At 38.9% G+C, this 27796-nt stretch overlaps 5 protein-coding genes across 6 annotated transcripts; 1 reads left to right on the top strand and 4 right to left on the bottom strand.

Moving 5' to 3' along the window:
- LOC121744378 (pleiotropic drug resistance protein 2-like) lies at positions 1 to 6433 on the top strand. Of its 2 annotated transcripts, XM_042137896.1 has the most exons (18): positions 1 to 588; positions 674 to 794; positions 954 to 1042; positions 1137 to 1221; positions 1319 to 1609; positions 1687 to 1777; positions 1900 to 2800; positions 2905 to 3065; positions 3157 to 3423; positions 3515 to 3717; positions 3794 to 4126; positions 4224 to 4514; positions 4605 to 4688; positions 4800 to 4933; positions 5030 to 5263; positions 5346 to 5517; positions 5610 to 5864; positions 5949 to 6433. In XM_042137896.1, exons 1-18 carry the CDS (start codon positions 221 to 223, stop codon positions 6219 to 6221), a joined length of 4353 nt encoding a protein of 1450 aa, XP_041993830.1. In that variant the 5' UTR covers positions 1 to 220; the 3' UTR covers positions 6222 to 6433. The 2 variants fall into 2 exon arrangements, with proteins under 2 accessions (XP_041993830.1, XP_041993829.1); XM_042137895.1 differs by having other exon boundaries at positions 5610 to 6433.
- A 797-nt stretch (positions 6434 to 7230) lies between these two features.
- Positions 7231 to 12523, bottom strand: LOC121744422. The gene is made up of 3 exons (XM_042137943.1): positions 9792 to 12523; positions 8098 to 8405; positions 7231 to 7719 (listed from the first exon to the last, which is right to left on the bottom strand). The coding sequence occupies exons 1-3, from the start codon at positions 12125 to 12127 to the stop codon at positions 7352 to 7354; spliced, it is 3012 nt and encodes a 1003-aa protein (XP_041993877.1). The 5' UTR covers positions 12128 to 12523; the 3' UTR covers positions 7231 to 7351.
- A 597-nt stretch (positions 12524 to 13120) lies between these two features.
- Positions 13121 to 15648, bottom strand: LOC121743180 (vacuolar protein sorting-associated protein 29). Its single transcript, XM_042136408.1, has 4 exons — positions 15480 to 15648; positions 14551 to 14698; positions 13887 to 14024; positions 13121 to 13699 (listed from the first exon to the last, which is right to left on the bottom strand). Exons 2-4 carry the CDS (start codon positions 14680 to 14682, stop codon positions 13394 to 13396), a joined length of 576 nt encoding a protein of 191 aa, XP_041992342.1. The 5' UTR covers positions 14683 to 14698; positions 15480 to 15648; the 3' UTR covers positions 13121 to 13393.
- A 2360-nt stretch (positions 15649 to 18008) lies between these two features.
- LOC121743105 lies at positions 18009 to 19292 on the bottom strand. The gene is made up of 2 exons (XM_042136293.1): positions 18683 to 19292; positions 18009 to 18341 (listed from the first exon to the last, which is right to left on the bottom strand). The coding sequence occupies exons 1-2, from the start codon at positions 19038 to 19040 to the stop codon at positions 18145 to 18147; spliced, it is 555 nt and encodes a 184-aa protein (XP_041992227.1). The 5' UTR covers positions 19041 to 19292; the 3' UTR covers positions 18009 to 18144.
- Positions 19293 to 23065: 3773 nt separating this feature from the next.
- LOC121744842 (protein TIC 100-like) lies at positions 23066 to 27606 on the bottom strand. The gene is made up of 11 exons (XM_042138513.1): positions 26943 to 27606; positions 25992 to 26063; positions 25820 to 25909; positions 25556 to 25729; positions 25159 to 25249; positions 24998 to 25060; positions 24851 to 24917; positions 24641 to 24744; positions 24437 to 24563; positions 23587 to 24356; positions 23066 to 23524 (listed from the first exon to the last, which is right to left on the bottom strand). Exons 1-11 carry the CDS (start codon positions 27557 to 27559, stop codon positions 23219 to 23221), a joined length of 2481 nt encoding a protein of 826 aa, XP_041994447.1. The 5' UTR covers positions 27560 to 27606; the 3' UTR covers positions 23066 to 23218.
- Between the last annotated feature and the right edge of the window lie 190 nt (positions 27607 to 27796).

The following is a 27796-nucleotide window of genomic DNA, read 5'->3' on the forward strand; positions in this document are numbered from 1 at the left end:
TTCAACTTTCAACAAGAGAGGGAGAGAGAAACTGCATGGTTACTTGATTTTCAATTTTTCCCACTGCAAAGCAAAGAAAACAATCACACCACCGATTTTTTCATTCTTCACAGCAAACCAAAACCTACACATTTCCTTCTCAACATCTTCTTCTCCGAAGAGAATCAATCAAAACAAGGTCAGTAGATATCAACGATAATCTGATCGGAAGAAAGCGGCAATGGCAGCGGCGCTGGCGGGGGACGATCTAGCTCGGTCGACGAGTTCGGCTCGGAGCTGGCGGCAGCAGAGCATACGAGACGTGTGGCAGGGGCCGCCGGACGTGTTCATGCGTAGCAGCACGCGGCGGCAGGCGGAGGACGACGAGGAGGAGCTGCGGTGGGCGGCTATCGAGCGCCTCCCGACGTACGACCGCCTCCGCAAGGGTGTGCTGCAGCAGGTGGTCAGCAATGGCAGGATCGTCCACTCCGAGGTGGATGTGGCCAATTTGGGGTCGCAGGATAAGAAGCAGCTCATGGAGAGCATTCTCAGAGTTGTGGAGGATGACAACGAGAAGTTCCTCCAGAGGCTCAGGAACAGAACTGATAGGTATTCAATCGCACTGCCAAACGCATTTTGTGTGTGTGTGTGTTGTTTGATTGATTTTCTGATTGTGATTTTTTTGGGGATTTAGGGTTGGGATCGAGATCCCGAAGATTGAGGTGAGGTTTCAGAATCTGTCTATTGAGGGAGATGCGTATGTTGGAACCAGAGCGCTTCCTACTCTCCTCAACTCAACCATCAATACACTGGAGGTGTGTGTTTTTTTTACTGGTTCTGTTTTAGATTGTGTTTTGTGAAGTGCAAAAAAATCTTAAGATTTTGAGTCCGATTCAGAGTGATTTAGTTAAATAGTTAAATCTTAATGTGTTAGATTTTTTAAATTTACTGATAATGGTTGAATGGTGTGATAGGCTACTTTGGGGATGATTGGGCTCTCTCCATCGAAGAAGAGGGTGGTTCAGATCCTTCGAAATGTTAGTGGAGTTGTGAGACCATCAAGGTTAGCTTACAAAATCAAATGGTTAATTTCTGAGTTTTTGAAATTGTTTATTGTGTTTTATTGATGAAAAAAACTGTGTAATGCTTGTTTACAGGATGACCCTTCTTCTCGGACCACCGGGTTCTGGGAAAACTACATTGCTAAAAGCACTAGCAGGAAAGCCTGATGATGATATGAAGGTGTGTGCTTTTGTATTACCAATAATAACAGGATTAATAAAAATCAAATGCTTCCAAAATTTTTGCAAGTGTGCTGATGTTTTAACGTTGTGAGCAGGTGACTGGAAAGATCACCTACTGTGGCCATGAATTTCATGAGTTCATTCCTCAAAGAACCTGTGCTTATATCAGCCAGCATGATCTTCACCATGGTGAGATGACTGTTCGCGAGACATTGGATTTCTCCGGTAGGTGTTTGGGAGTCGGGACGAGGTATGAAATGCTTGTGGAGTTGTCAAGAAGAGAGAAAGAAGCTGGAATCAAACCTGATCCTGAGATTGATGCCTTCATGAAGGCCACAGCCTTAGTGGGGCAAGAAACTAGTTTGATCACGGATTATGTGCTCAAGGTTCATCTGCATTTCATTGTTGCTTCTAAGCATTTACTGCGAAAGAATAAGCCTGACGTGTGTATGGTTTTATACAGATTCTTGGATTGGATATTTGTGCTGATATTATGGTTGGAGATGACATGAGGAGAGGAATTTCTGGTGGGCAGAAGAAGCGTGTCACAACCGGTATGTTTTAGCCACTTTTTAGGAGCAATGCTGATAAAAGAAACTGATTTCAAGAAACAGTCTGAAAACTTGTAAATTTTTATTATTCTTACTTATGATGGTTGGTGCTTTGGTAAATCCAGGGGAAATGTTGGTTGGACCAGCAAAAGCGTTCTTCATGGATGAAATTTCAACAGGGCTAGATAGTTCCACAACCTTCCAGATTGTGAAGTTCATGAGGCAGATGGTTCACATCAATGACATAACCATGGTCATCTCTCTACTGCAGCCGGCTCCAGAGACCTTCGATCTTTTTGATGACGTGATCCTCCTCTCTGATGGTGAGATCGTCTACCAGGGCCCTCGTGAGAGTGTGCTTGAGTTCTTTGAATTTATGGGGTTCAGATGCCCGGAGAGAAAGGGAGTTGCAGACTTTCTGCAAGAAGTGACCTCAAAGAAGGATCAAGAACAGTATTGGTGTCGCAAGAATCAGCCTTACAGCTACGTCTCAGTGCCCGATTTTGCACAGGCTTTCAACTCTTTTCACATAGGGCAGCAGCTTAATGAAGATTTGAGGGTTCCATATGACAAGTCCAGAGCTCATCCAGCTGCTTTGGTGAAGGAGAGGTTTGGAATCTCAAGCATGGAGCTTTTCCGGGCTTGTTTTGATAGGGAGTGGCTGCTGATGAAACGTAGCTCTTTTATTTACATCTTTAAGACCACACAGATCACTATTATGGCAACAATTGCTTTGACAGTTTTCCTCAGAACTGAGATGAAGACGGGTCGAGTCGAGGATGCTGCTAAGTTTTGGGGAGCGTTGTTCTTCAGTCTTATCAATGTTATGTTCAATGGAATGCAGGAGCTAGCAATGACTGTTTTTAGGCTTCCTGTGTTTTTCAAGCAGAGGGATAGTTTGTTCTACCCGGCATGGGCCTTCGCGTTGCCTATTTGGGTGCTTCGTATTCCTATCTCTGTCGTGGAGTCTGCATTGTGGATCATTTTCACTTACTACACCATTGGATTTGCACCTTCTCCTGTTAGGTAAATTGCAATTGAATATCTAACTAGAAAGTTGAAAAATGAGAACTGTGTAAAGGCTGTTTGAATTTTGATCGATTCTTGATATGCAATGCAAATATTTTCAGGTTTTTCAAACAGCTCTTGGCCTTCATTGGGGTGCATCAGATGGCCCTCTCTCTCTTCCGTTTCATTGCTGCAGTTGGAAGAACTCAAGTCGTTGCGAACACATTTGGAACCTTCGCCTTGCTGTTGGTGTTTGTGTTGGGAGGCTTTGTCGTTGCCAAGGGTAAATAATGACTTGATTACCCTCATGCAGTTGAGATGTGATTTTATATATTGAGTGATTGTTTTGAGCTGATGGATGTTGCTTTTGACAGATGATATCCAAGACTGGATGATATGGGGTTACTACGTCTCTCCTATGATGTACGGACAAAACGCCATTGCCATCAATGAGTTCCTCTCAGAGAGATGGAGTGCTGTTGCACCTGCCAATTCATCTGAACCCACTGTAGGAAAGACCCTTCTCAAGGAAAGAGGTTTGTTCACAACGGAGTCGTGGTACTGGATCTGCATCATTGCTCTCTTCACCTTCTCTCTGCTGTTCAACGTCCTCTTCGTTGCTGCATTGACATACTTGAACCGTAAGTACCATCTCCCTCCTACTTGGCATCTCCCGAGCATGGTGATGATTTAGCGCTTGTGGCTAACTCTTTTTTTTGTGCTTGTTCTCAGCTCTGGGCGATAACAAGGCCATCATCAACGATGACAATGAGGAGAGCATGAAAAAGAAGAGAGTGACAGAAATGACTGCAAGGAATAATAATAATAATGGGATTGTGGAGTCAAGCAATGAACCAAGAAGAGGGATGGTGTTGCCTTTTGAGCCTCTCTCTCTTACTTTCAACCATGTCAATTACTATGTTGATATGCCTGCTGTAAGCCTCTCTCTTTCTCTCTCTCTTTCTCTAAACAATTCTAGTTCATAACTTGACGCAACGACATTTGATGCAGGCAATGAAGACACAAGGTGTTGAAGAGGAAAGACTGCAATTGCTGAGAGATGTGAGTGGAGCATTCAGGCCCGGTGTTCTAACAGCGTTGGTCGGAGTTAGTGGTGCAGGAAAAACGACGTTAATGGATGTCTTGGCTGGTAGAAAGACGGGAGGCTACATCGAAGGACCCATAACCGTCTCCGGCTTCCCCAAGAACCAGGAAACGTTTGCACGAGTGAGTGGCTACTGTGAGCAGAACGACATCCACTCTCCCTACGTCACTGTCTACGAGTCACTCCTCTACTCTGCTTGGCTGCGTCTGGCTGCTGATGTCGACACAGAAACGCGAAAGGCAAGCTAACCCCATCGCCATCTCTCCTATCTCACAACCTAATACTAATGAGTGAACTCGGGTTTTTTAACAAAATCTTGATTTTTGATTGCTGCAGATGTTTGTTGAGGAGGTGATGGACTTGGTTGAGCTGAACCCCCTGAGGAATGCTCTTGTTGGGCTCCCCGGAGTCGATGGTCTCTCAACAGAACAGAGGAAGAGGCTCACTATTGCTGTTGAATTGGTGGCTAATCCTTCCATAATCTTCATGGATGAACCAACTTCTGGGCTCGATGCTCGAGCAGCTGCTATCGTGATGAGGACAGTGAGGAACACAGTGGACACAGGCAGAACAGTCGTGTGCACAATTCACCAGCCTAGCATTGACATTTTTGAAGCTTTTGATGAGGTATTTACAAACTACAATCCCAAAATGATGAAGTTAACCTCATTACATTCTTCCGAGTGATACTAAAGTACGTGATATCTATTCGTGCAGCTTCTGTTGATGAAACGAGGAGGACAAGTCATCTATGGAGGACCTCTTGGTCGCCATTCCCACAAGCTCGTTGAATACTTTGAGGTGAGGTTTCCTGAATTTTTTCTCTGTGGTTTTTTAGGCTAAACTATACTAAGGAGAACGCACTGAGTGCTTGTTTGGACAAAAGAATCCTAATCTTGATTCTAAATTCAGGCTATACCTGGTGTTCCCAAAATCAAAGAGGGATACAATCCGGCTACATGGATGTTGGAGGTCAGCTCATCTGCGGTTGAAGGCCAAATGGATGTCGACTTTGCTGAAATCTATGCCAACTCTGCTCTTTACCGGTGAGTGAAAAAATCATTTCACAAACTCTACATATGCAGTCTGTTAAGAATTAGTGTCCTAATCTACTTTCTTGATTTCTTTTTGGAAAAAATTAGGAACAACCAAGAGCTGATCAAGGAACTGAGTGCACCAGCACCGGGGGCGAAGGACCTATACTTCCCCACGCAGTATTCTCAATCATTCTTGACACAATGCAAGGCTTGCTTTTGGAAGCAGCACTGGTCTTACTGGAGAAACTCTCAGTACAATGCTATTCGTTTTTTCACCACTGTGATCATCGGTGTGATGTTTGGCGTTATCTTTTGGCAGAAAGGGAATCAGAGTAAAATGTAAGTCGATATCATTTGTAGGCATTGATACTAAACTTGCTTCTTTTGTGTGAATTGTAGTAACAAAAACCTTTTGTAACAGAAAAGGGCAACAGGACTTGATGAATCTGCTGGGAGCTACATATTCTGCAGTTCTTTTCTTGGGTGCCGCCAATGCTTCTGCCGTTCAATCTGTAGTAGCAATTGAGAGAACAGTCTTCTACCGCGAGAGGGCTGCAGGGATGTACTCAGAGCTACCATACGCGTTCGCTCAGGTAAAAAGAACATCTCCACGATAATCATTATCCCTAGCATCAGAGAGACAAGCACTAGGAAACAACTTGCTGACTTTCTGCGTGATGTATAGGTGGCGATAGAGACGGTGTACGTGGCGATTCAGACATTGGCTTACTCTCTGCTTCTCTACTCCATGATCGGATATGAATGGACCGGAGAGAAATTCTTCTACTTCTACTACTTCATCTTCATGTGCTTCACCTACTTCTCTATGTACGGAATGATGGTTGTTGCATTGACCCCTGGCTACCAAATTGCTGCCATTGTCATGTCCTTCTTCCTCAGCTTTTGGAACTTGTTCTCCGGCTTCCTCGTCCCTCGTCCGGTGAGTACTCTAAATTCTCACAAACAACGCACAAAATCATTAACACACAGCATAATAATGCTAACGAAAACATGTTTCTTGCAGCTTATCCCAATCTGGTGGAGGTGGTACTACTGGGCATCACCTGTCGCATGGACAATCTACGGTGTTTTCGTGTCCCAGATGGGAGATGTGACGAGTCCCCTTGAGACGTCCGGCAACATAAGTGAAGTTTCAGTGAAGGACTTTCTTAAAGATTACCTGGGATATGATCATGACTTCCTCCCTGCAGTTGTGGCTGCTCACGTTGGTTGGGTGCTCCTCTTCTTCTTCGTGTTCGCCTATGGAATCAAGTACCTTAACTTCCAGAGGAGATAGAAGCATTTTTCGAAGAATGTTTGCAGATTATAAGGTTTATTTGTCATAGGCTAAGTGTGTATACTGTGTAGGCTGTTTTGCTAGACTACCTCCATTTTTATCCATTTCTGTTTTCTCTCATATTACAACTCTCTAACTACTCTATTTTTTTTTTGTATTTATTGTTTTAAAGTTGTATAACTATTCAATCAATAAAGTCATTCTTGTACATCCACACCTTTGTAATTTTATTTTTTAGAGTAAATGTGAATCTCAACGTACACTAATTCAGAACTTAATTTGAAAGTCATATTTCGACTCGAGGCTTTTGTGAGTAACCAACAAGTGACCACTGTTTTTGCTTGTGCTGATCCTATTTCAGTTTGGACTTGACGAGTGGATCTGCCTCATTTGTTTAAAGTAAAACATACTCCCTCCGTCCCATAAAAATATGGAAAAAAAGATAAGATAGCATAGAAATTAAGAGAAAGTTGGTAAAGTAAGAGAGAGGGGGAGAATGGTATGAAAAAATAAAAGAGAAGAGGAGAATGATAGTTAAAGTAGAGTTAGTGGACAGCGAGACCTACAATATTAAATTGACATAACTTTTCAAAAATGGAATGCACATATTTTTATGGGACGCACGAAAATGAAATGTGCACATATTTTTGTGGGACGGATGGAGTATATTGGATTTATTTGTCTTTTATTGATTTTTTTTTCATTGCTCAAAAGGCAAAGATTTTTTTTCCGTGATCGAGAAGACTGTTAACCAACATATGAACTCGATCAGATTTTGCTATTTTTTCTTCTGAAGTACCTTAGTATATGCTTATAACAAATACACAAACAAGAAATCGTCAAATTTAGCATGCTTGAAACTGTAGACAACTTTCTTTATTAATTTGATAGATTGTAGCAGAAATATTTTGGATTGATATTATGTAACCTATGCCAAATACTAATAATATTTGCAATGCCAATCTTATAGATAATAAATAAACCACAAGCCAACTTCAAAAAAACAAAAGGTCAAGAACTGAAATATGTTTATATAAATCAAAAGTTCAATCTTCGGGTTTACAAATCAGTAATCAAAACATGCAGAAAAAAAAGCAGATCAAAATATGGATTAGTGTTAGTACTTTTTATCATCTGCCAGTTTCTCCACCAGTATCTATAGGTGCATCCACAATGCTCAAGATCTGCTTTTTGCTCTTCAAAACGCATCGTTTCTTGGTATCGAAATCGAGTTTATCCAGATCCTCAGTAATTCCCAGGTAGCCATACAAAAAGTCATCCTCTCTCTCTAGAGATACTACATTTTTCCCTCTGGAACTTCCACATTCGGACTTTAATTGCTTGAAATTGGTTCTCCCGTGCTTGGATTTGATGTAGCTCTTGTCCAACCTCCCTGCCTCGCGTAATCCAGAAAGTGTACTGTTGAACTTCACCAGCAACACGCTCTGATTCGCAGGTTTTCCATAGCATACCTTGAGAATGCTTTTATAACCCATATCTAGACCAAAAAGATGAACGGATTATATAAAACACGAGCAATGAAGAAGGCATCACGTTCAAATATATAGCATGACATGCATAATTACAAGATACACAAGCACCTAAAGCTATGTAGTCTTAAAGAAAACAGAATAAATTCCAACATTTATAGAGGAGATCTGATGAAGTTAACCCACATATGGACCAAAAGATAAACGAATTACATAAAAGACGAGCAACAAAGAAGGTATCATGTTCGATATATAACATGACATGCATAATTGCAAGATACTACCACGAATTTGAAGTTTGAACATTCTAGAGTTGATGAAGTTTATGAGTAGAACCGAGAATATAATGAAGTTAAGAAGCAGTGAAGAATCTGAGTGATGCATACCTCTGAGCTTGGTATCTAACTTCTCAGAGGATATGATAACCTTTTCACCGGGACTCATGTTATCTATGCTACTGTTGTGAACAACAACGATCGGTGGCCAAATGATGATATCTTCTTTCAAAACTTGAGTCTCTGCATCAATCATGACTTCACGACGCCATTCACTGCTAGGGTGGTCTGTAATCTTCCATCCCATCAGTGCACAGAGAGCCTTGTGCAAGCCCAAATGCTGAGACCTCAAACCAACTTTCTTGGATGTGACGGCATGCATTGCAAGTCTATCTGTCCCAACAAACTCCTTGGAAGTGCTGAACCAAGACCCGGCCAATAAAGTTACATTACTATAAGTTGCAAATGCATCAATAAAATCGGAATAATTTTTTTAAAAAAAATCATATGCTAGGAGACTAATTAAGAATGCAAAACAACAACATATATATATATATATATATATATATATATATATATATATATATATGCAAAATCCTAAAAATCTGTAATTTAGGCAGCCAGCCACATTGGAAAAATCCTTGATGGACGAATGAGCTCATCATCTAGCTGTTTATTGTTTAAATTAAAGAAAATAGCAATATCAATGATGATCCGAAAAACACCATCATTATCCTTTGATATGAAAACTATCCATGCAACAACGGGTTGCCACCATAACGACCAGGAATCCCCAAGAAGAAAAACTTATCATGGGAATGGAATCATGTGAAGGTAGCCGAACTTTTTTGAATGAGAATCATTCCTCCATAGTGCCCCTACCCCTAAAAAGCTACCAAGTAACCCATGAACTAAGGCATTTTAGAAACTCCGGATGTTAAATCACTCACATCACCAGAAAATGGACAGCTACATGATTGCCTAAAGTATTGATATACTCCAGTATAACTTTTCCTAATTTCAGTGACATCCTAAATGGCAAATAGTTCCACGTATAATCAGCGTGGCACAGAAAATGGCTTTAGTACCCAACATAAGCCATCATGCAGAGCCACAAGCATACTGGCAAGGCTGCCTTTTATGCTCTTTACTACCTTCATGATGATAATGTCAAAGGCTGACTCACATCAAAATAATTTCTTCCACTGTTTCAACCAACACAAGTTCCGTAAACACATACAGGATTACGAATACATGTAATCATCCTTCCTGAAATCACATTACACAGCACACTACTTCAGCTTCAGCTCCTTTTTCTTCGCCTTTTCAGCCCTTCAAATAGGCCAAGGGACTCCCAAATTCCAATTTCCGCTAGCCCCACATAAAAGCCATTAAGTTAACATGTATTTTACTACAAATTTCTAAGACATGATCATGAGAAATATCCAAAAGAAATTTAACTTATTCTGATAAGAAGAACCCTCATGACTAACTAATAACTATCAGCAAAATGATAGTCCCTATCCCAAAACATGATGCCTTATATCCTATATACGTGCTTTCCAACACTGCAAGGACATAACTAACTGAAAACGCACTATTTTTCGCTGGGACTGCATTAATAAGGTGTTAAATGTTGAGAGAATGCAAACCGTGCACACAAATTCTAACTGAACTCTGACCAGACAATCTCACTTGATGTAATAAAATGAGATCACAAAATTAATACCTATTAGGTCTCTGAAAGAGCAAATTAGTAAGTTAAACGAAAAAGGGAAGACGCGTTCATGACGTAGAGCACAGACCTGCCACATACAAAGCACTTTAAAATACCAGCTTTTCTTCCTTGCTCCATGTATTGATTTCTTTTTATCGGCGTCTCATTAATTTGTTTGAGAAATTTGAAAAATGCACTTTGCACCAGCTGCTTGAACTCCTCGGACTTTTCAGGAGGTTCGGATTTTGCTAGACTAAGATGATCTTCTGAGTGTTTTCCATCATGATAGTGATCACCTCCATCTGGATGGTTTTGCTCGTTGCTTATTGTTGTAGAACTCACATTTTTTATCCACGGAGGAGGTGCTAACCGCTTCTTTATGGAAGGTTTATACTTCTTCATTAACCGCTGTGAAACATGAAGTTTTTGAGTGGGTCCCAGCCTCTTTTTTATATCTCTAGAGTCTGATTCGTGGGGTTCAATTGAGAGATGTGCCTGGAAATCTGAAGAGGATGGTTCATCACTGTGCATCCTGCTTGACATTCTCCATGTTTTCTCATAGTCAGATCTGCTTGACATGGGCTCTTTAGAAAAATCTAAATGATCAATTTCATCTCCCACATCTACTTGATTGTAAATCCTACGAGCTCCTTTTCCATCAGCAGATATCCTAATTCCAATATCTTGCTCATACACCATCTCTTCCCTAATGTGTTTGTCACTCAGGCTCCTCTCGCAGGATTCAACGAAGCTGAAATCTACCGTAGACAACCTCTTTCTTGGGCTATCATAAAGTCCACCAAGGGTGGGGTTATATTCTCTTGATTGCAAGGGATCTGAATTTTCATACTGAGACCACTGATGACCATCTATATCGGCATGATGTTTTTCTGTTTTAACACCTCCATATCCATAATATCCTTCTGCTCCATAATTGAGGCGAGTACTTTCAGTACCCAAAGTATCCACATCTTCCCTTCTGAAATGGAGTGATGCAGGCACATCAAATTTATTATGCGTTGATTGCACTTGAAAAGAAGGATATTGGTTCAAAAGTTCATCATCTTCCATTTGTTCTTTATGACAACATGCATCAACCCTACGCTTCAAGGCATTAATTCTCGATATCTGCTTGTCTCTGTAGTCTTCTTCGACATCATTGATCCTTCCAATTATCCTGTCTAAATTGCTTCTGCCAAATTCTGCATATGACCAATCTCCCTGTTTACTCTCAGGAAGCCCAACATATAAATGTGAACTGCTCCTTATATCATCTAACTGACCTCCAGGTTCTGCGAGTAACATGTTCTTCTCTGTATTACTATATCCATCGAGGCGAATTGGCTGAGAAGCCAGTCTACTCCCTCGCTCGAGAACATCTGATGATGGCATATGAAGGTCTCTGGTAGGAGTATAACCAGACAAGCCCTCTCTTGAGATGCCCATAGGCACATGATCGTAGTGCTTATGTTGAGATGTTGATAGCATAAAGTCAGAATTTCCCTTCGAGTAACCACGAGAAGACAGGAGTTTGTCTTCCTCCTTGAATTTGTATATTTCACTTTCTATTACTTTCCCTACTCCCTGATACCTATCCTGGATATGCAAGTTGCCACTTTTCTTTTCAAGATAATTATCTTCTTGGTCAATTAATCCAACCCTTCTCTCCAAATGAGGTTCATCCCGAAAATGAAAATATCGTTTTCTATCTTCATCGCCCCCACTTAAACTACTAACATGTAGATCATCCACTCCACCACGAGCCAGTGTATAAGAATCAGAGTGCATCTTTCCTCTGTTCTCATACTTCAAGGAAACAGGCATCATGCAATCTAAATACTGCGACGCTGGCAATCCAGCTCGACCCGAATCCGATGAATGATTTTGCAGATGATAATCTCTGTCACCGCTGCTGGAGACATTCACATCACCAACACCACTGGAGCCACGAGTAAGGCCATATTCCTTCCAGCTGAGAGGATCAGATTTCCGGGATCCATCCAAAGGCTCATCCCACTTCAACTGCCTCGAACTCATATCACCACTATATGAATCCTCATTATACGATCTCCTAGAACCCCCAACACTGACCTCATTATCATAACCCCCTCTAGCTCCATCCCTATCCCTTTCAAAATGAACATTCTCCCCCATTCTCCGAGGGCTCCGGAATCTCCTACCATCATCCTCATACGTATCTCTATCATAATCAGAAAATCTCGAAGTCCTATCATCAAAATGATCCCTTTCCTCAATCCTCCGCAACGACCTACCCTCCCCAGAATATTCATCCACCCCACGCCGTCGATACGGCGACAGTTTCCAATCCCTCGGAGGATTACCATCCCGCGACCTAGGCGGCGGGCGCTGAGGCGACGGCGATCGGCCCCGACAACCCCCTCGATATCGCCTCTCCTCGATCATATCAGCAACAAAAACATAAAATTACCGACAACCAAACTATGTCGCGATTCAACAACGCAGTGCAAAGTGACAAATAACTCTAGACTCAAAAACCTACCGCGCTGTGATCGTAATGCAAGGAGCAATAAAAACAAACCTAATCGGTAAAATCCTGAACCACGGAACGTCAGAACCCCCAAAACCTAAAATTATTCAACAATTCAACAGAAAAATCCAACCTTCCGGCGTCGGAGAGCCAGCCATGCCTGAAGCGCGATTCATTCTATAAACTGATATACGGTTCTGGAAATTCGAGCGCAGCTATTGTGATTATTGGGGAAATCTCAGTCTCTGGCAATAAACTTACGCGAATTGTTATTTTTTGGGATGTGACATCGTTATGATTTTTCTTAATTTCTTATTGAATTTCTTTTTTTAGTGTAAAGAATTGAATTTCTTATATAGAAGAACAATAAATTGGCATACTTCGAAAAGAATAGTGCAATATATAATTATGGATCAGACAAAAATAAATTTTTTATAATTTATATGGAAAGAAAAGATTAATTCTAATTGTTACAAATTTATTGGCATATCAATTTCATGTGCTAATATACTTTGAAGCCGCTAAATGTAATTTTTTTTCCCTATTCTGTAAAAAGATCAAATTCAATTGAGCTAAAATAAACCAGGACTATGAATATTTGTTAATAATTTATTTATATAAATTATAATCCAGAACCGTTTATATTAGTACTATAGAAACCCATTTTTCTGTAAAAGATTACTAAATACTGATTTCTAATACTATACGGTCAATTGTTTTCTATCTGTATCAATTATTTTGTAGGCCAACTTCCATACTTGGCATGCAGAAATCTAACTACATAAAAAATAAATAATGTAAGACATAAAAACCACATAACAAAAAGTATTGCTTAGTTGATACTCATCCAATTAGAGATTTACTCGAGTCACCACAGTCATGACATAAAAACAAGGAACCATCATTCATATCTAAGAAATTAATTATAAGCAATTATCAGAGAATACAGATTCCACATAGAACTTATAATATCAAAGGGAAAAAATTGTTGAAAAACTGTCAAATTGGAGATAGTTATATTTATATTCATCATATCGATCATTAATTCAAACCAGGACATATCCTATTACCAATATTGAAAACAAAACGATCAAACGAAAATATGTTACCGAATTCCTAATGCAGAATACACAACTGAAATCCATGACTCTCGTCATGCTCTGGTGAGGCATCGTCTTCGCTTAGTGAGGCAAGTTTGTTGGTGTTGTCGTCTTCTTGAAGTCAATTTTGTCGACCTTCACCTCCCCGTCTATGAGTTCATAAACGTACACCACGACTCGCAGGCCGTCAATGTCCATGAGGACGAAGCTAGGGTTGACATCATAAGTGATGCTGCTGAAGGCACCCGTGGCAGATCCAGGATTAATGACAACTCCAGCCTCGTGTTTGTAAGCAGTGAATTGGTGTGTGTGGCCGGTGACAAGGATGTCTACATCTAGCTGCCTCTGGAGCATGGCAAGTGAGTCGAGATCTCCCCATGGAATAACCTTCACATATTATTGTAAGAAGATCGTTAAAAGGGTGGGGAGATGAGGTGAAGCACAGATGCTACAGTTAGCATCTCGTGTTAACAACCTCGCTCACGGATCTCATTGTCAGAAAGTCCAACTAAAACGGAAAACTAAAGAGAATCGAACAATCCAACTATGTAACAAGAAATAAAAGGAAACACACCTGATGACCATGGCATACACCAAGCTTAAACTGGCCAATTGTTAATGTTTTGGTGTCTGGATAACGTGAGTCCTCATCATATTCACCGCGAGTAATGTGCAAGTCTGGACAAACAGTTTTCAAGTACTCATGAACCTCCTGCAAATATGTGAAGATATGGTTATGCAGATACGGCGAGCATGAAACCATTCACTTTCATTACAGAGAGGGGGGATATAAAAAGAAAAACCCAAATCCCACTTAATAAATGGAGTAATATTTTCTGTATCAAACCCTTCTTAAACTAAGGACTACCCTTTAACAGCAAAGTGTCATTTTTACCTTGGTGCAAAAAAAGCCTTGACAATTAACCCCTTAACCTTCAGTTTTGAGCTAGTCTTATTCAGGATATACATCACATTTGAGTCATTTGACAATGTTGGAGCTAATTGATAGTCAATTCAGTGCAGCACGTCTACTTTTTTTACCAGTTACTACATTTTAGTAGGGAACTCTAAAAGATTAATTTGCAATAGCCTCAGTTACCTAGTAATACCATTTAGTTTATCCTGAATGCATTTGTCTAATAAAGAAGTCTGAAGCAAGAGATTAAGCACATAACCCAAGCCAAATTCTTGTCATGTCTGATAACTAGTAGTGCATATAAATGGATGCAAATACTTACTTTGATGCATAAGTTGCCCGTACAAATGACGTGCTGGATCTTTCCTGGAACAAGCATGGACTTGAACTTTGCAGGCAGATCTGGTGCCCTGTGTGGTATGTGTAAATCACCTAATGCTAGTACTAGCACCATCCCTCCAATCTATTACCTATAAAACCCGAACATTTCAATATTTGCTGATAAAACTCATTCACCATCCGCCAAATACTTGCTCATCACGTATTATAATTTATCAACTAAAAGCCATGAGATCTGTTCGATTAATAACCATGAGAACGAGTTTAACATGCGCATTTTATCCTATAAATACATGCATAATCTAGAATTCATTTCTGCTCATCGCTTACTATTACGTCACAAAGCTTCCACCAAGATACAAGCATCCATTATTTGTCAGCGAAAAAATCAAACAATTTGACATCAAATTTCAATCTCTCCCACTGCATATTATTCCAATTTTCCATATATTCCAATTCAGAAAAACATGAGCAAACTTGCAGATCCATATATCATTCCAATTTCTAAACAGCACTGACATTTTTAGAGGTAAGAAAGTTATCATCATACATAAGGAACGCACAAACAATGAGTAGAAACACTCAAACACATGCTAGTTCACGATCACCTCGAATGCTATATGCAGCAATCATAACTCAGAATCTAGAAATGCTTAAATAACACATTCATCAACCACTCGAATCTTAAAGATCATCCGTTTATGTGATATGGCATTTGACACAATTTAGCTTGAAGGTCAGTTAATAAGAGCGGTTGAGCTGATCAACCTCAACAAGAAGGAATTTCAGTGTATCGTTACAGGATTCATGAGATTGAACAGAGCATTGCGATTCAGATTTTTCCTATAATACGTGGATGAAACATGAAAAACAATAAAAAGCAATGAATAGCCAGAATGGGGGCTAGCTTACGAGAGTAATGGAGAAATTCGAGCTGCCGCTGGAGGAAGGTGGCGCAGACGAAGATGAGCTGCCGGAAAAGGAGATCAATTGAGCGCGAACGTTGATCGTGAAGTGGGAATTAGGGTTTGATCGGAAGATCCCCTTTGATCGATGACGCCGAAGCAAATGAGTAACTTTGATTAGGCCATCCACAATAGAAATAGCCCAGCAATAACCCAGCCATAGCCTAGCCACTGCCACATCATCAGCACTAAAAATCCTTCTGCCACATCATCAAAACAAGCAAATAGCCCAGCAATAGCCCAGCCATAGCCTAGCCACATACTATCCACATCACTATTAACAAATATATACAAAATGCAATAATTAACAATAACGCAATATACGAAATTTAATTTACGAGACATATACGGGAAAATTCACTAATATTAATAAAATTTAAAAAGTACATAATTAAAAAAAATTACATAATTAAAAAAAATTACATTAATTAAATTTACAAATGAAAATTTAAAATAACATTACAACTTAAAGTTAAAAAATAAAAAAAAGACATAATTAAAATCTTAAAAAAATAAAAATGACATAATTTAAAATACAATTTTATAGAAAATCCTTGAATGAGATTGTCTCACATCGAAAGTGGAACATAAAACATTCAAGGATATCTCTCTATAAAAGAGAAACATCCTTGAATGAGATTGTCCCACATCGAAAGTGGAACATAAAACATTCAAGGATATCTCTCTATAAAAGAGAAACATCCTTGAATGAGTTTGTCCCACATCGAAAGTGGAACATAAAACATTCAAGGATATCTCTCTATAAAAGAGAAACATCCTTGAATGAGATTGTCCCACATCGAAAGTGGAGCATAAAACATTCAAGGATATCTCTCTATAAAAGAGAAACATCCTTGAATGAGTTTGTCCCACATCGAAAGTGGAACATAAAACATTCAAGGATATCTCTCTATAAAAGAGAAACATCCTTGAATGAGATTGTCCCACATCGAAAGTGGAACATAAAACATTCAAGGATTTCTCTCTATAAAAGAGAAACATCCTTGAATGAGATTGTCCCACATCGAAAGTGGAACATAAAACATTCAAGGATATCTCTCTATAAAAGAGAAACATCCTTGAATGAGATTGTCCCACATCGAAAGTGGAACATAAAACATTCAAGGATATCTCTCTATAAAAGAGAAACATCCTTGAATGAGTTTGTCCCACATCGAAAGTGGAACATAAAACATTCATGGATATCTCTTTATAAAAGAGAAACATCCTTGAATGAGTTTGTCCCACATCGAAAGTGGAACATAAAACATTCAAGGATGTCTCTATAAAATAGAGGCAACCAAGAATGAGTTTGTCCCACATCGAAAGTGGAACATAAAACATTCAAGGATGTCTCTATAAAAGAGAGACAACCAAGAATGAGTTTCATAAATTCGCAAGCCCATTAAATATATATGGGCTATTACGAATTTCTAGTATAAATTTATTTATAAAAATTGATTTTTATATATAGAAAACAATTTTTATAAATAAATAATATTTTTTTATATTTGATTTTTTTTTTAAAATTTGAATTTCAAAAATTCGAATTTAAAAAAAAAATTGCGCTGGGCGATCCGGGCGCTGCAATAGCGCCGAACGGACCGCCCAACGCACCGCCCAGCGCCACGAAACCGCCCAGCGCTGCGCGGTTTCTCTCTCCAATCGTCCGCTGGGCGGCTGCAATAGACCGCCCAGCGAAACGCCCAGCGCCGGCGCTCGGCTGGGCGGTCGCTGGGCGCCTATTGTGGATGGTCTTATGGAAAAATTGGTTTTTGTGGGGCCTATCTTATTATATTAAAATTTTCAAATATATCATGTCTATTTTACACTTTACTTTTAAATAATTCACGAACCCAAAATTTGATAATAAAAATTTGTAAATTTTTTTACTGAATATGAGATCTCTATAATAAATGTTGCTGGATACTGTTCATACACCCAAATGTAAAACTCCACCAAAATGAGAAAACAAAATAATTTTGGGCTTTGGCATTCATTTTATGGGCTTTTGTATTGGGCCTTTTTTAGCTCAACATTTGAAATTTTATGTACTATTGAACATAGCAAGTACTCAGACTACAACAAACATACATTACCAATTAATCATTCATTTGGTCACAGCATACATGTATATATCATTAACAATACTATATATTATATCTAAACAATCTGAAAATTTTATTATAAAAAATTAATTTCAAACAATGTTAAATTTCATAATTTTTACAAATTAATTTTTTAAGTTGCTATACAAACCAAATTCCATAAATTTCGTGATATTTTCATCAATTTGCTCTAATAATAATGCAGGAGAACAGCCGACAAAGTTAATATACCTATGAAAATTTATGATAATTAATTTGATATGGAATCAAGTCGGCAGATGGTCCACATCATCCCACATGAGTACTAGTGGACATCTAAGTCAAAATTAAATCATATTTATAACTAGTGGACTTCAATTTCGTGACACTGTTCCACAAATAACTGTCACATTAAATTTGCTGAAATAATAAGCCAAACTTTATTTGTCAATCTATAGATATTATTCTAATTAATAATTATACAAAATATACATTTCCATAATCCACAGTTATTTCAGACGCAATCTATAGCGAGAATTCCATAAATCTCAGCCACGGCAACTCGCTGCTGTTATCCGCTTCATTTGAGCATCTCGCCACCGCACCACCGCCGATTTCCGCTGCATTCGCCGTCACCGTCGCCGTCCCCTCCGCCGATTTCTTCGGGAACAGAAAGAAGTTCCTTGATCCCAACGACGCCAACTTCTCCTCCCTATCCAAGCCTATATCGATAGTAAATAACAGGCCATTTATATTTTTATTAATTGTTGCAATTACTAATAAATAATTCACCAACAATTTCAACAGAAGCAATCGCGTTGAATTAGTTGCTGTTTATCCAAAAATTAATTAATTACTCAAAAAAATCAAACTATTGAAAATTCCATTTTCCAAATTGAACGAACAAACAAAAAAAAATCACACAGCAATTTCAACGGAAGCAATCGCGTTTAATCAGTTGCTGTTTATCCAAAACTGAATTAATTACTCAAAAATCAAAATACTGAAAATACAAATCTCCGAATTTAAAGAATGTACAAAAGTAATCGAATCAGAAACTTACTCTCCAAGCTAAATTGAGAGTAATGGAGGTCGAATCCAGATGCGTCGCTGGATCGAATGAGAGGCAGCCGCGCCTCCTTCTCGTACTGCCGGAGCGCCGCGACGATCAGATCCTCCGCCGTCGCCTCCGGCGGCATCACCACCCTCACGGCGCCGAGGCTCCTCTGAATAGTCACGTGGAGAAGCAGCTTCGTCAGCTTCGGTGGAGTCACCGCCGCCGATCCGCTCCCGGTCAACAAATCCGGCACCGTCCTCGGCGTCGGCGGAATCTCCGCCGCGCCTCTCAGATCGTGCGACGACCTCCCCTTCCTGCTCTTGTCCTGGCTTCCTAATTTCCGGTGCTTCTTCGGCGACGGCATTAGAGAGTGACACAGTAGCTTTCTGTAAGTGATTATATACGTGGTGAGAGATCGACGGTTACCTGAGGCGGAGGCGGCGGGGGAAACCGAGAGCGGTGAAGACGGAGGAGCTCTCAGGTTTCCTTCGACCGTCAACGGACATAGCCGGAAAATAAGTATTCGTAATCGCGAAGTAAAAGAAAGTTGATTATAAATTAGAGAAATGATTATGAGAAACTATATAGTGGGAAAGGGATTTTATAGAGAGTGTAAAGGTAGGATAAAGGTTGATTCTCTATTAATAATAATACTCTATCCATCCAATAAATGTTACCAAAATATTGTCAATAAAATATTACACCAATATCATCAGCAAGAAAATTTTACTAAAAATAAAAAGACATTTTTTTTAAATATCAATTGTCTGTGGCTATTAATTACACACAGTATGAAAAAAAATTCTTAACATAGTGAAAAATCTGACATTAAGAGAAATTTACTATAAATAAACAAGATTAATTTTTATGAATCATAATTGTCTACCGATATTATATGTATGGATAGATGGAAGTATTTAAAATAGAAAGAAATGATTTTTTATTGATTGACAAATTCTATTGCTTATGCAAATGTAAATAATTCTTAATTATAATAGAAGAAATAAAAGACAAATTACATGTGTTACACATCATATACTATATACTACCACTCAACGAAAAGTGGTGACTCAATAAAGGGAGACCAAATAAATTTGTGTCAGAAAAACAATTTCTTCAATTATTAACGTTATTTTGATATTCTTCATTTCATACTTTTTTTTGTAAGTTAATGTATAACTCAATTATTGAAGTATATCTAAGTCTTTCACACTTAATTATTCAAGTGTTGTTGATTCATTATTAAGTTTTGTATTGCCTAGTTAACCCATTATAGTATTCACAACAACATCCCACCTATTATTCCATGTCTTAATTGTTTACTATTGTCAAATCAACTTTGCATATAGTATCACAAACACTACCATCAAACAATTGACAAATCATAGTATTGGTAGTAGTTTAGATACTCTTTTATTAATACATAGTAATTACTATTTAATACGTATGAATTTTAATTTCATCAATATTTATTTAAATTATGACATTTAAAAAATGATACGAAGTATAAAGTCAACCATTGCAGCGCTGACTTACGGACGTACACACATAGCTCTGATACACGATGATTGGTTGACACGGTATGTACGGGACGAAGCATGCATCCTATCCCGTATAGCCTGCTTCCGTTGCGAGTGCTTACTCTATTTTTTTCAATATTTATACAGGTGAGATATGTGGTTGCGGTGGTTGAGGTTGAGGTTGAGGTTGGAAACCAATTTCATGAGTAGGGTGGGAATGGCGGCACTAAAAGTTTGTTGGTCACTCTATTCATCATTCGCCACGTGCACCTCTCTTATTCCTAGCCTCGTACCCTTTTTTTATTTAAATTAATGTCACACCACACATACGCATTTTCCGTAAAAATTCAAAGTGATTGCATATGTTAGATATAAACAAATAAATACATTTCGAATTCAATGTTTTTGACTCTTTATGCGTGTACTAGATAGATGGCTAGTGGGCTCGAGAACTTACTAGGAGTATTTATTTTTTATTCCTCTAGAGTAATAGATTTAAATTTATTGTTAAAAATGGGATCATACTTTATATCCTGTCACTTACATTAAATTAATGAAGTAAATATAATATATAAACAATAAAAATTCTAAGCACTTTCTTAGGACGAGAGGATTGACCATAAGCATAAAAAAAATAGTGCATTTACAGAGATTTTTCCAAGCACAGTCAAAATCATTGGATTTTTTCGGCGCAAATAGTATGCAGAAGAAATTGCGAGATTGTTATTCCGAGCACACACATTTTCTCTCAGACATGTTATAATCTAAGCACATCATAGTGCTCGGAAATGTTCGCATTAAGACGATCCTTCTTCTATTGACTTTGAAACTTGATCGACCACATTCTAGATTGGAATCTTCCATTTTACTGAGTAATGTTGCCTTATATCGAGCTATTTGATGTTTGGTTTAAGGATGCTTTTTATAGTGAAAAATTAGGATAAAAAAGTGGTATGAAACCTTAACATGATTCTTTGTGTCAACTATTAAGCAAACTAGGTATAAAATGGTAGATAACTAAATACTATAGTTCCCCATTTGTCTTTATATCTCAATACCAACACAATTATTTACGTAATTAAGAACCAAATTTTTTTCGTAGATGCGTGCGGTGCAAACGCATTACTACAATAATTAACGTAAGAACCCAATTTTTTTTCTATTTTTACGATGATAATGAGATTTCGGCAATTAAAGGTTAGGTATTAAACACACATTTGATCCAATACGATTCCGTATCCATATTCTTCCACGGAATGTATATTCTACATTTACATTATTTAATAAACCAATCGATACTAGACTACAAGTATTATTTAATAATCCAATCAATTTGTATTTGTGGTTATAGACTTATTTTTTAATCACCATATACTTTTGCTTGCACCCTTTTGTGTGACAAATGACAATTCAACTCATTTCGATATATGACTTGTTAATCACAATTTGTATTTGTGGTTATATATAGACTTATTTTTTTAATCACCATATACTTTTGCTTGCTCCCTTTTGTGTGACAAATGACAATTCAACTCATTTCGATATATGACTTGTTAATCACAATTTGATGCAGTCAATATTTAAACAAACTATCACAATAAGAGTCATTAACAATTTTAGACTTCTTATGTGTTCATTTAATCTTTCACTCCGAACGATGGTAAAGTATTGCATGTAAGTTATTGGTTTGGTGTATTAGATAAAATTAAGTCTAGTTCAATTTGATTGACTTGAGGTTATATTTTTAATTTCAGGATAATGCCACGTAGAACTAGTCTTGCTAAGTCTTAGCATTTCCTACGTGACAAAACCAGTTTTTAATATTTTCGATCAACTTCAATGTTGGATTGTCTCAGAATCAATTCAATCTCAAGTAATTGAACACCTTAATATGTCACGTTCTATCTGATGCACGACATAATCAACCTAGAATTATTCTTGTCTTATAAGTCTTGGTCTTTTTCATATGATAATACTGATCGAATCATTCAGAATATTCAATATCATATAATCTCACATGAATTTAATCTCGAGTTTAATCTCAGAGTGATTGAACAATTTAACATGACATGTGGCTATATGATGCATCACGCATTTCATGAAAACTCATCTATATTTGTTGCCAAATAGACATCCACAAGCAATTTTGAAAGTTATTTTTTGGAAAACAACATTTGTTTATCTGAAAAAAATACGTGGAAAATTGTTGTTATTATTAAAGACGTGGCCCCGTTTCCATAGGTCAAGGCAGGTTTTTCCATTTCTTTATTTAATAAGTTTTATTGGACACGCGTTTCTAGATTATTGGATGAGGTAGGTTTCCAGTATTATCTTATTTGTCTCGTGAAATAGTAATTTATCAATTAACAAATATACTAACTTTTTAAATTCGTGTGAGCTTCTCCTCACCATAAACTTCGAAACATGATTGTTTCTTTCAGTATTTAACTACTTTTATGATTGAAAGTTAAAATTGATATGTAAAAAAAATAACTCAATTAATTTGAGTCATAAAAAAAGAATAAATATAATAATATAAGTACAAAAATGAATCAAATTTTACCTCTTATTGAAGATGTTACTAAAGGGTAGTGATCTAGGAAAACCAATACTTAAATGCATAACTTGAGAACACGAATTTAGTTCACTATAAGAGTGAACCAAAACGCCTTAACCGAAGTAAATATTTCACTATAATGATGTTTTTGTTCACTCTTTCCTGCAGTGAACTAAATCACTCTTATAGTGAACTAAATCATCTATATAGTGAACTAGATAATTTTAATCTAATGACTGAGATTTGTTCTCTAGTTATACACTTAATATTAGTTATACTTTGATCAATGTTAATAAATACATAAGATCAAAATAACAAAAAATGATGAGTATATGAATTTATTCATGAGTTAAAATGGGGAAAGAAATACAACTCATTTAATTTGACATTTAAGGAGAGTTGAAATCTTGCGTTAAGAAGCCGCAGTCACTACAAAAAATGGATACAGAGACTCTTGAGTTTCACTCACGTCAGAGGCAATGGTGTATGGAATGACAATATGCTCAGCTCCACAGCAGATCCTGCCTCCTTCCGAGCTTTCGTCTTCGCGCGATTTCTCAAGCTCGGCTTGATGGCATGTTGCACGTGATAAGACATGATCCGTTGCCCCGCGCAACTCATCTTCAAGCTTTTCCCGGTGACGGGAAACCCAACACTCAATGCATTCAGCAACTCGCATCGTTCTTCATGATTGCGTGTGGGAGTCGCACGTTCCTTTTGGAACCTTCCCTCTTTCCACCTCAAGAACTGGTTCTGTAAATTTCTTGGTACCTGTCAATGAGAGAGAGGTGACATAAATTGAGTAACAGTGTAACATATCATTCAATTCTTACCATGGAAAAAAGATTAGGGCTGCCGAAGGCCAGTGAAGATGCTGCAAAAGTAGATTTTCCGAATCTGCCACCCTTGTCGTCTTTGTCCTTATTCGCGGAGCTCTGCCCTTGGGCTGATCCGAAGCTGGAACCCGTAACATCATCATCTTCCTCCTCTTCATCTTCTTCCTCGTCTTCATCTTTCTCCTCGGCTACAGGAGGCGTTTGGTCGGATTGGGCTGTTGGTTCAGAAATTGAGGCTCGTTTCTCCTCCTCAACGCGCTCCTCCTCTTCATCTTCCGCTTTATTCTCCTCCTCTTGCTGCAACATCTTGAGCTCCTCATCCAAATCTTGAATGGCTTCTTTCAAATCCATTTCAGCTTCCATTAATTCCATTTCTTTCTTCATCATCTCCAGCTTAGCTTCTCTGGCTTTCTTCTTCTCTTCTGCCCATTTCTCCAACCCACTCAACAACGACGTGCCTTTACTTTCCAACGATTTCATCAGGTGTATCTGCCAGGGATCCTCCGGAGCACTGACTTCACGGCCGTAAAATTCATCCATGCCGAGTGGAAGAAACACAGCATCGTCGGGGTTGGGCTCTTTGCCCTCCTTCGTAGCAGCAGGCTGCCAAAATAGCCTGATCCCGTGCTCCTCATCATCCACATAGTCTATGATTCTCCCAGTCGGAGTATGCAGAATCACGGGATCTTCAGTGTAAATCATTTGCGAGGGGTCTTCAGGATCGGGTTCGGGTTCTTTATTAATCAGCACAAATTCTGGCTCTTCGTCTGAGGAACAGAACAAGGGTCGATCAGCAAGAGCCATTCAAGTGACAACATGAGTAGTACAGCAAGATATCAAAACATACATTTTGACCACCAATACTCGAGTTCAGAAGGCATGGGTAGGCGAAGTGGAGCTTTATAGAATGAGTTCAACCACATCCCCCTCTCCTCGTCCACCTCGTGGACATACATTTTCCAGTAATCCGGAACCTGCAAAATCAACAGTTACTTCACAACTTCAAGCAGGTTTGCAACCTAATAAATTTCTCATCTTAATATGGAGTAACCTCGTAGAACTGATTGATGAATCCCGGTGCCATCCATACATCCTCTTCTTCATATAAGTAGGGATGTTGCGGATCAGAATACGGACCTCTATCTTCTCTGATCACTGCAAGATTTAGCAACGAAGTCTCAGAGTAAAGAAAGGAGATCAGCAACAATCTTATCTTGCACCTAAACCACTAGCATATTGGTGAACAGCTGAAGTGGCTTACTTCCATCAGGCTTGTTGATGAACATGCGCGCCTTAGCAGCTGCAACCTCTGCGATTCCTGAATGGAGCTGAAGTAACATACTTTAAGTTCACTGACGTTTAAATTTTCAGAGAGGAATCAGCAGAAATAAAAATTTTGTATAATTACCGCAGAAACTTCTTCATCACAACCATTCTCATCGTTCAAAAGTTCCCCAAAATAGAATCGACCCTGGTCATGTAAACAAGAATTTAAGAAACTTATGTCAACTGTGTCCTAGCCCTTATAATGGAAAATCAAGAAAAGCAACAGCAATAGTGAATACTCACCCAGGTTGTTCGCTCATTAACTTCATACACACCACAACCATGCATCCTCCCGTGTTTCCATTCACCTGCGTATCGGTATCTTCCTTTCTCCCTGGCACCCATTATCACTCAAAAATCAGATAGGAAGAAATTTGAGAATTTCAGGGAGCAGGCTCTAAGAGCAGAACAAGTATTAAAAGGGACAACAAACTAACATTTCACATTAGTCCACTAAGAAAGTCAAAATGAACCACGAAACATCTTAGATTAATGATAATCAAACTCATAGGGAACAAGAAACTGGAGGATGCTGAGAAGGAGACGGAAACTGAAAGGCTTGCTCCAACCATCATAATGTGAGTCAAAGTTTGACGCATCAAGCTTCTATGTGCTATTTATAAGAAAGAATAGGACTTACGGTTTCTGTCCAAATTGCCGGACCCACTCCTCGTTTTCATAGAAAGGAATTTCATACTGCCCATTAGCGAAACGCACACTATCTTCAATATCCTTCTCCAGCCACTCCCTATCTTCTGGTGACATAAAATCTCTTGATATGATTTCCCCATCAGCTCTCATCTTAGCTTCAAGCCTGTAAAAAATCACAAGAATTAACTAAATAAAGCATTTAATGACTACGATTCTGTTAGGTGTCACGAGTTCGAAGCAGTAAGAGAAGTACTTGGAACCCGGAATAGGCTCCATATGCGGAATCTCCACTTCAACCACTCCATGACCTTCCATTTGGTTTTGGAGCCATTCTCCTTCATACCTACAAGCAGTGATTAGTGTTTGAGATTCTGTAATTGTAAAGGCATAAATGGACATCGGAAAAACTCAAACTTTTTGCAAACCTGACTAAGCCTTGCTCAGCAGTGTAAACCCCTTTCCCATGGGCCATATCATCCCAGACAGTACCTTCATACCTATAAAGAATAACTTAATTATAAACACATAGTCCGCAATAAGTCGCTAAAATCCACTAAATGCATGCTCTCAACCTCGCAACAAAAGAAACATGGACAATTTCATCATAGCCATTGACCGGCAATCAGAGCAGCAATGCAGACTAATGAAAAGTAAAAACCAAGCTCAATCAATTACAAAATGAAGAATTTTAATTGAAAAAACATCATTACTAGTATGACTGGATTGCTAATCATCGTAAAACTATTTCGAGATGAAACAAGCTTATAAGCAAACCACTATATTAACAATACAGATAACTAACATAGAAACACTCTATTCAACTTCAAAACTGCTCCACATCTAAGATACTGGAGGATGAGAAACTATTTCCCTGGTTTGCAACTACAATACTGCTGCAGCCTAATCTCAAATAAGGTTCGATATTCTACACAGAAGTTCTCATCAGCAATCCAGTCATGAAAAGTAATATCCATCCAAAAGCACCTAAAACAAAGGAACTAGTTTTGCATTTGAACATCAAGAACAATGACAACGAGTCTAAGATGGTCAAATCGTTAACCAGTTTAAAGGTCAACGAGACCGCTGAATAGGAAAATTCACAAAATCAAGCTAACAAAACAAGCAGTCAAACTTTATATTAGTAATTCACTACAATGTGAGTGAGTGATTGCTCAAATAATTGAAACCATTCTCACATAGTATTTCCTAATACCTAATCCAATCTATACACCAAGAGTCACATACCAATACACTTCACATTCATGATCAATGAAACAATACTCCACAGCATTAAAATCACAACAACAAATAGTACTAATAATAATCAAATTTACACTCCAAAACCCCCCCAAAATTGGGCAAATTAGAGCACTCACGTGCTCCCATCCTCAAAAATGAAGCTAACCCAAATCAAAAACTCCTCAATCCTATCAAGCTCCTCTACCACCGCCTTAGGGTTAGAAATATCATAATGATTATCCGGAATCACCGGATAAGGCTTCCTGTACGGCACATAAAACGGGGCAATCGGCGGGTCGCGCCCCGCCTTAATCTCCTCGCTTATCACCTCCACCTCCTCATCATCCACCTGATGCGGGTCCCAGCCCGGCTTCTTCATCCCAATCGGAGCATCCGACCACAGCTCCTTCAAATCCTCCTCCTTCCAGTTCTCCGGGTCGGGCGGGAAGTCGAATTGGTCCTCCGGATACTCCGCGTCCTCCTCCTCCTCCTCCTCTTCTCTCCGGAGGCGCTTCGAGTTCAGGACTCTGGCGAAGCGGCGGGTGTTCACCTCGGGAATGTTCTCGGCGTCGGAGCCGTCGTCAATTTGCTGAATCGTGCCGTCGGGGCGGAGGTAGCTCAGGGGCTCGTCGTCAGAGTCAGAGTCGGAGTCGGAATCGGAGGAGGAGGAGGGCTCGATTGGGGCTGGCGCGGCGTCGGCGTCGGAGTCGTATTGTGGATTTTCAAATTCGTTTGGAGCTTCTTCGGTCGCCATTGTTGGTGAGAGAGAGAGAAATGGGGAGAAGATAAGGTAAGGAGGGTTGAAACTTGAAAGAGTGAAGAGAGGAAGAAGAATTAGGGCATCATTAACCCCGTCCCCATTTCCGGCCCCAAGTCCCCTCCACGTCATCATTCCTCTACAGTTGCGGCCCAGGCCCCAACTGCTGTAACCATGCAGGTTGCGGCCCGGGCCGCAACTAATAAATGACACTATTCACAACTTCAACCTATT

Source organism: Salvia splendens, chromosome 8 (assembly GCF_004379255.2).
Source record: "Salvia splendens isolate huo1 chromosome 8, SspV2, whole genome shotgun sequence".
Taxonomy (NCBI): Eukaryota; Viridiplantae; Streptophyta; class Magnoliopsida; order Lamiales; family Lamiaceae; genus Salvia; species Salvia splendens.

Excerpts from the sequence above, each read along its gene's own strand:
- LOC121744378 (XM_042137895.1), top strand. The coding sequence starts at position 221 with ATGGCAGCGGCGCTGGCGGGGGACGATCTAGCTCGGTCGACGAGTTCG. Across the intron at positions 4,689-4,799 it reads AGCTCGTTGAATACTTTGAG|GCTATACCTGGTGTTCCCAA; the intron begins GTGAGGTTTCCT and ends TTCTAAATTCAG. Across the intron at positions 5,518-5,609 it reads TACCATACGCGTTCGCTCAG|GTGGCGATAGAGACGGTGTA; the intron begins GTAAAAAGAACA and ends CGTGATGTATAG.
- LOC121744422 (XM_042137943.1), bottom strand. The coding sequence starts at position 12,127 with ATGATCGAGGAGAGGCGATATCGAGGGGGTTGTCGGGGCCGATCGCCG. Across the intron at positions 8,406-9,791 it reads AAGTGCTTTGTATGTGGCAG|CACTTCCAAGGAGTTTGTTG; the intron begins GTCTGTGCTCTA and ends GTCTTGGTTCAG. Across the intron at positions 7,720-8,097 it reads GTTAGATACCAAGCTCAGAG|ATATGGGTTATAAAAGCATT; the intron begins GTATGCATCACT and ends TTTTTGGTCTAG.
- LOC121743180 (XM_042136408.1), bottom strand. The coding sequence starts at position 14,682 with ATGGTGCTAGTACTAGCATTAGGTGATTTACACATACCACACAGGGCA. Across the intron at positions 14,025-14,550 it reads CGGGCAACTTATGCATCAAA|GAGGTTCATGAGTACTTGAA; the intron begins GTAAGTATTTGC and ends ACATATTTGCAG. Across the intron at positions 13,700-13,886 it reads GTGTATGCCATGGTCATCAG|GTTATTCCATGGGGAGATCT; the intron begins GTGTGTTTCCTT and ends TAATATGTGAAG.
- LOC121743105 (XM_042136293.1), bottom strand. The coding sequence starts at position 19,040 with ATGCCGTCGCCGAAGAAGCACCGGAAATTAGGAAGCCAGGACAAGAGC. Across the intron at positions 18,342-18,682 it reads CTCTCAATTTAGCTTGGAGA|GCTTGGATAGGGAGGAGAAG; the intron begins GTAAGTTTCTGA and ends CTATCGATATAG.
- LOC121744842 (XM_042138513.1), bottom strand. The coding sequence starts at position 27,559 with ATGGCGACCGAAGAAGCTCCAAACGAATTTGAAAATCCACAATACGAC. Across the intron at positions 25,910-25,991 it reads GCTGAGCAAGGCTTAGTCAG|GTATGAAGGAGAATGGCTCC; the intron begins GTTTGCAAAAAG and ends CACTGCTTGTAG. Across the intron at positions 25,730-25,819 it reads GAGCCTATTCCGGGTTCCAA|GCTTGAAGCTAAGATGAGAG; the intron begins GTACTTCTCTTA and ends GATTTTTTACAG.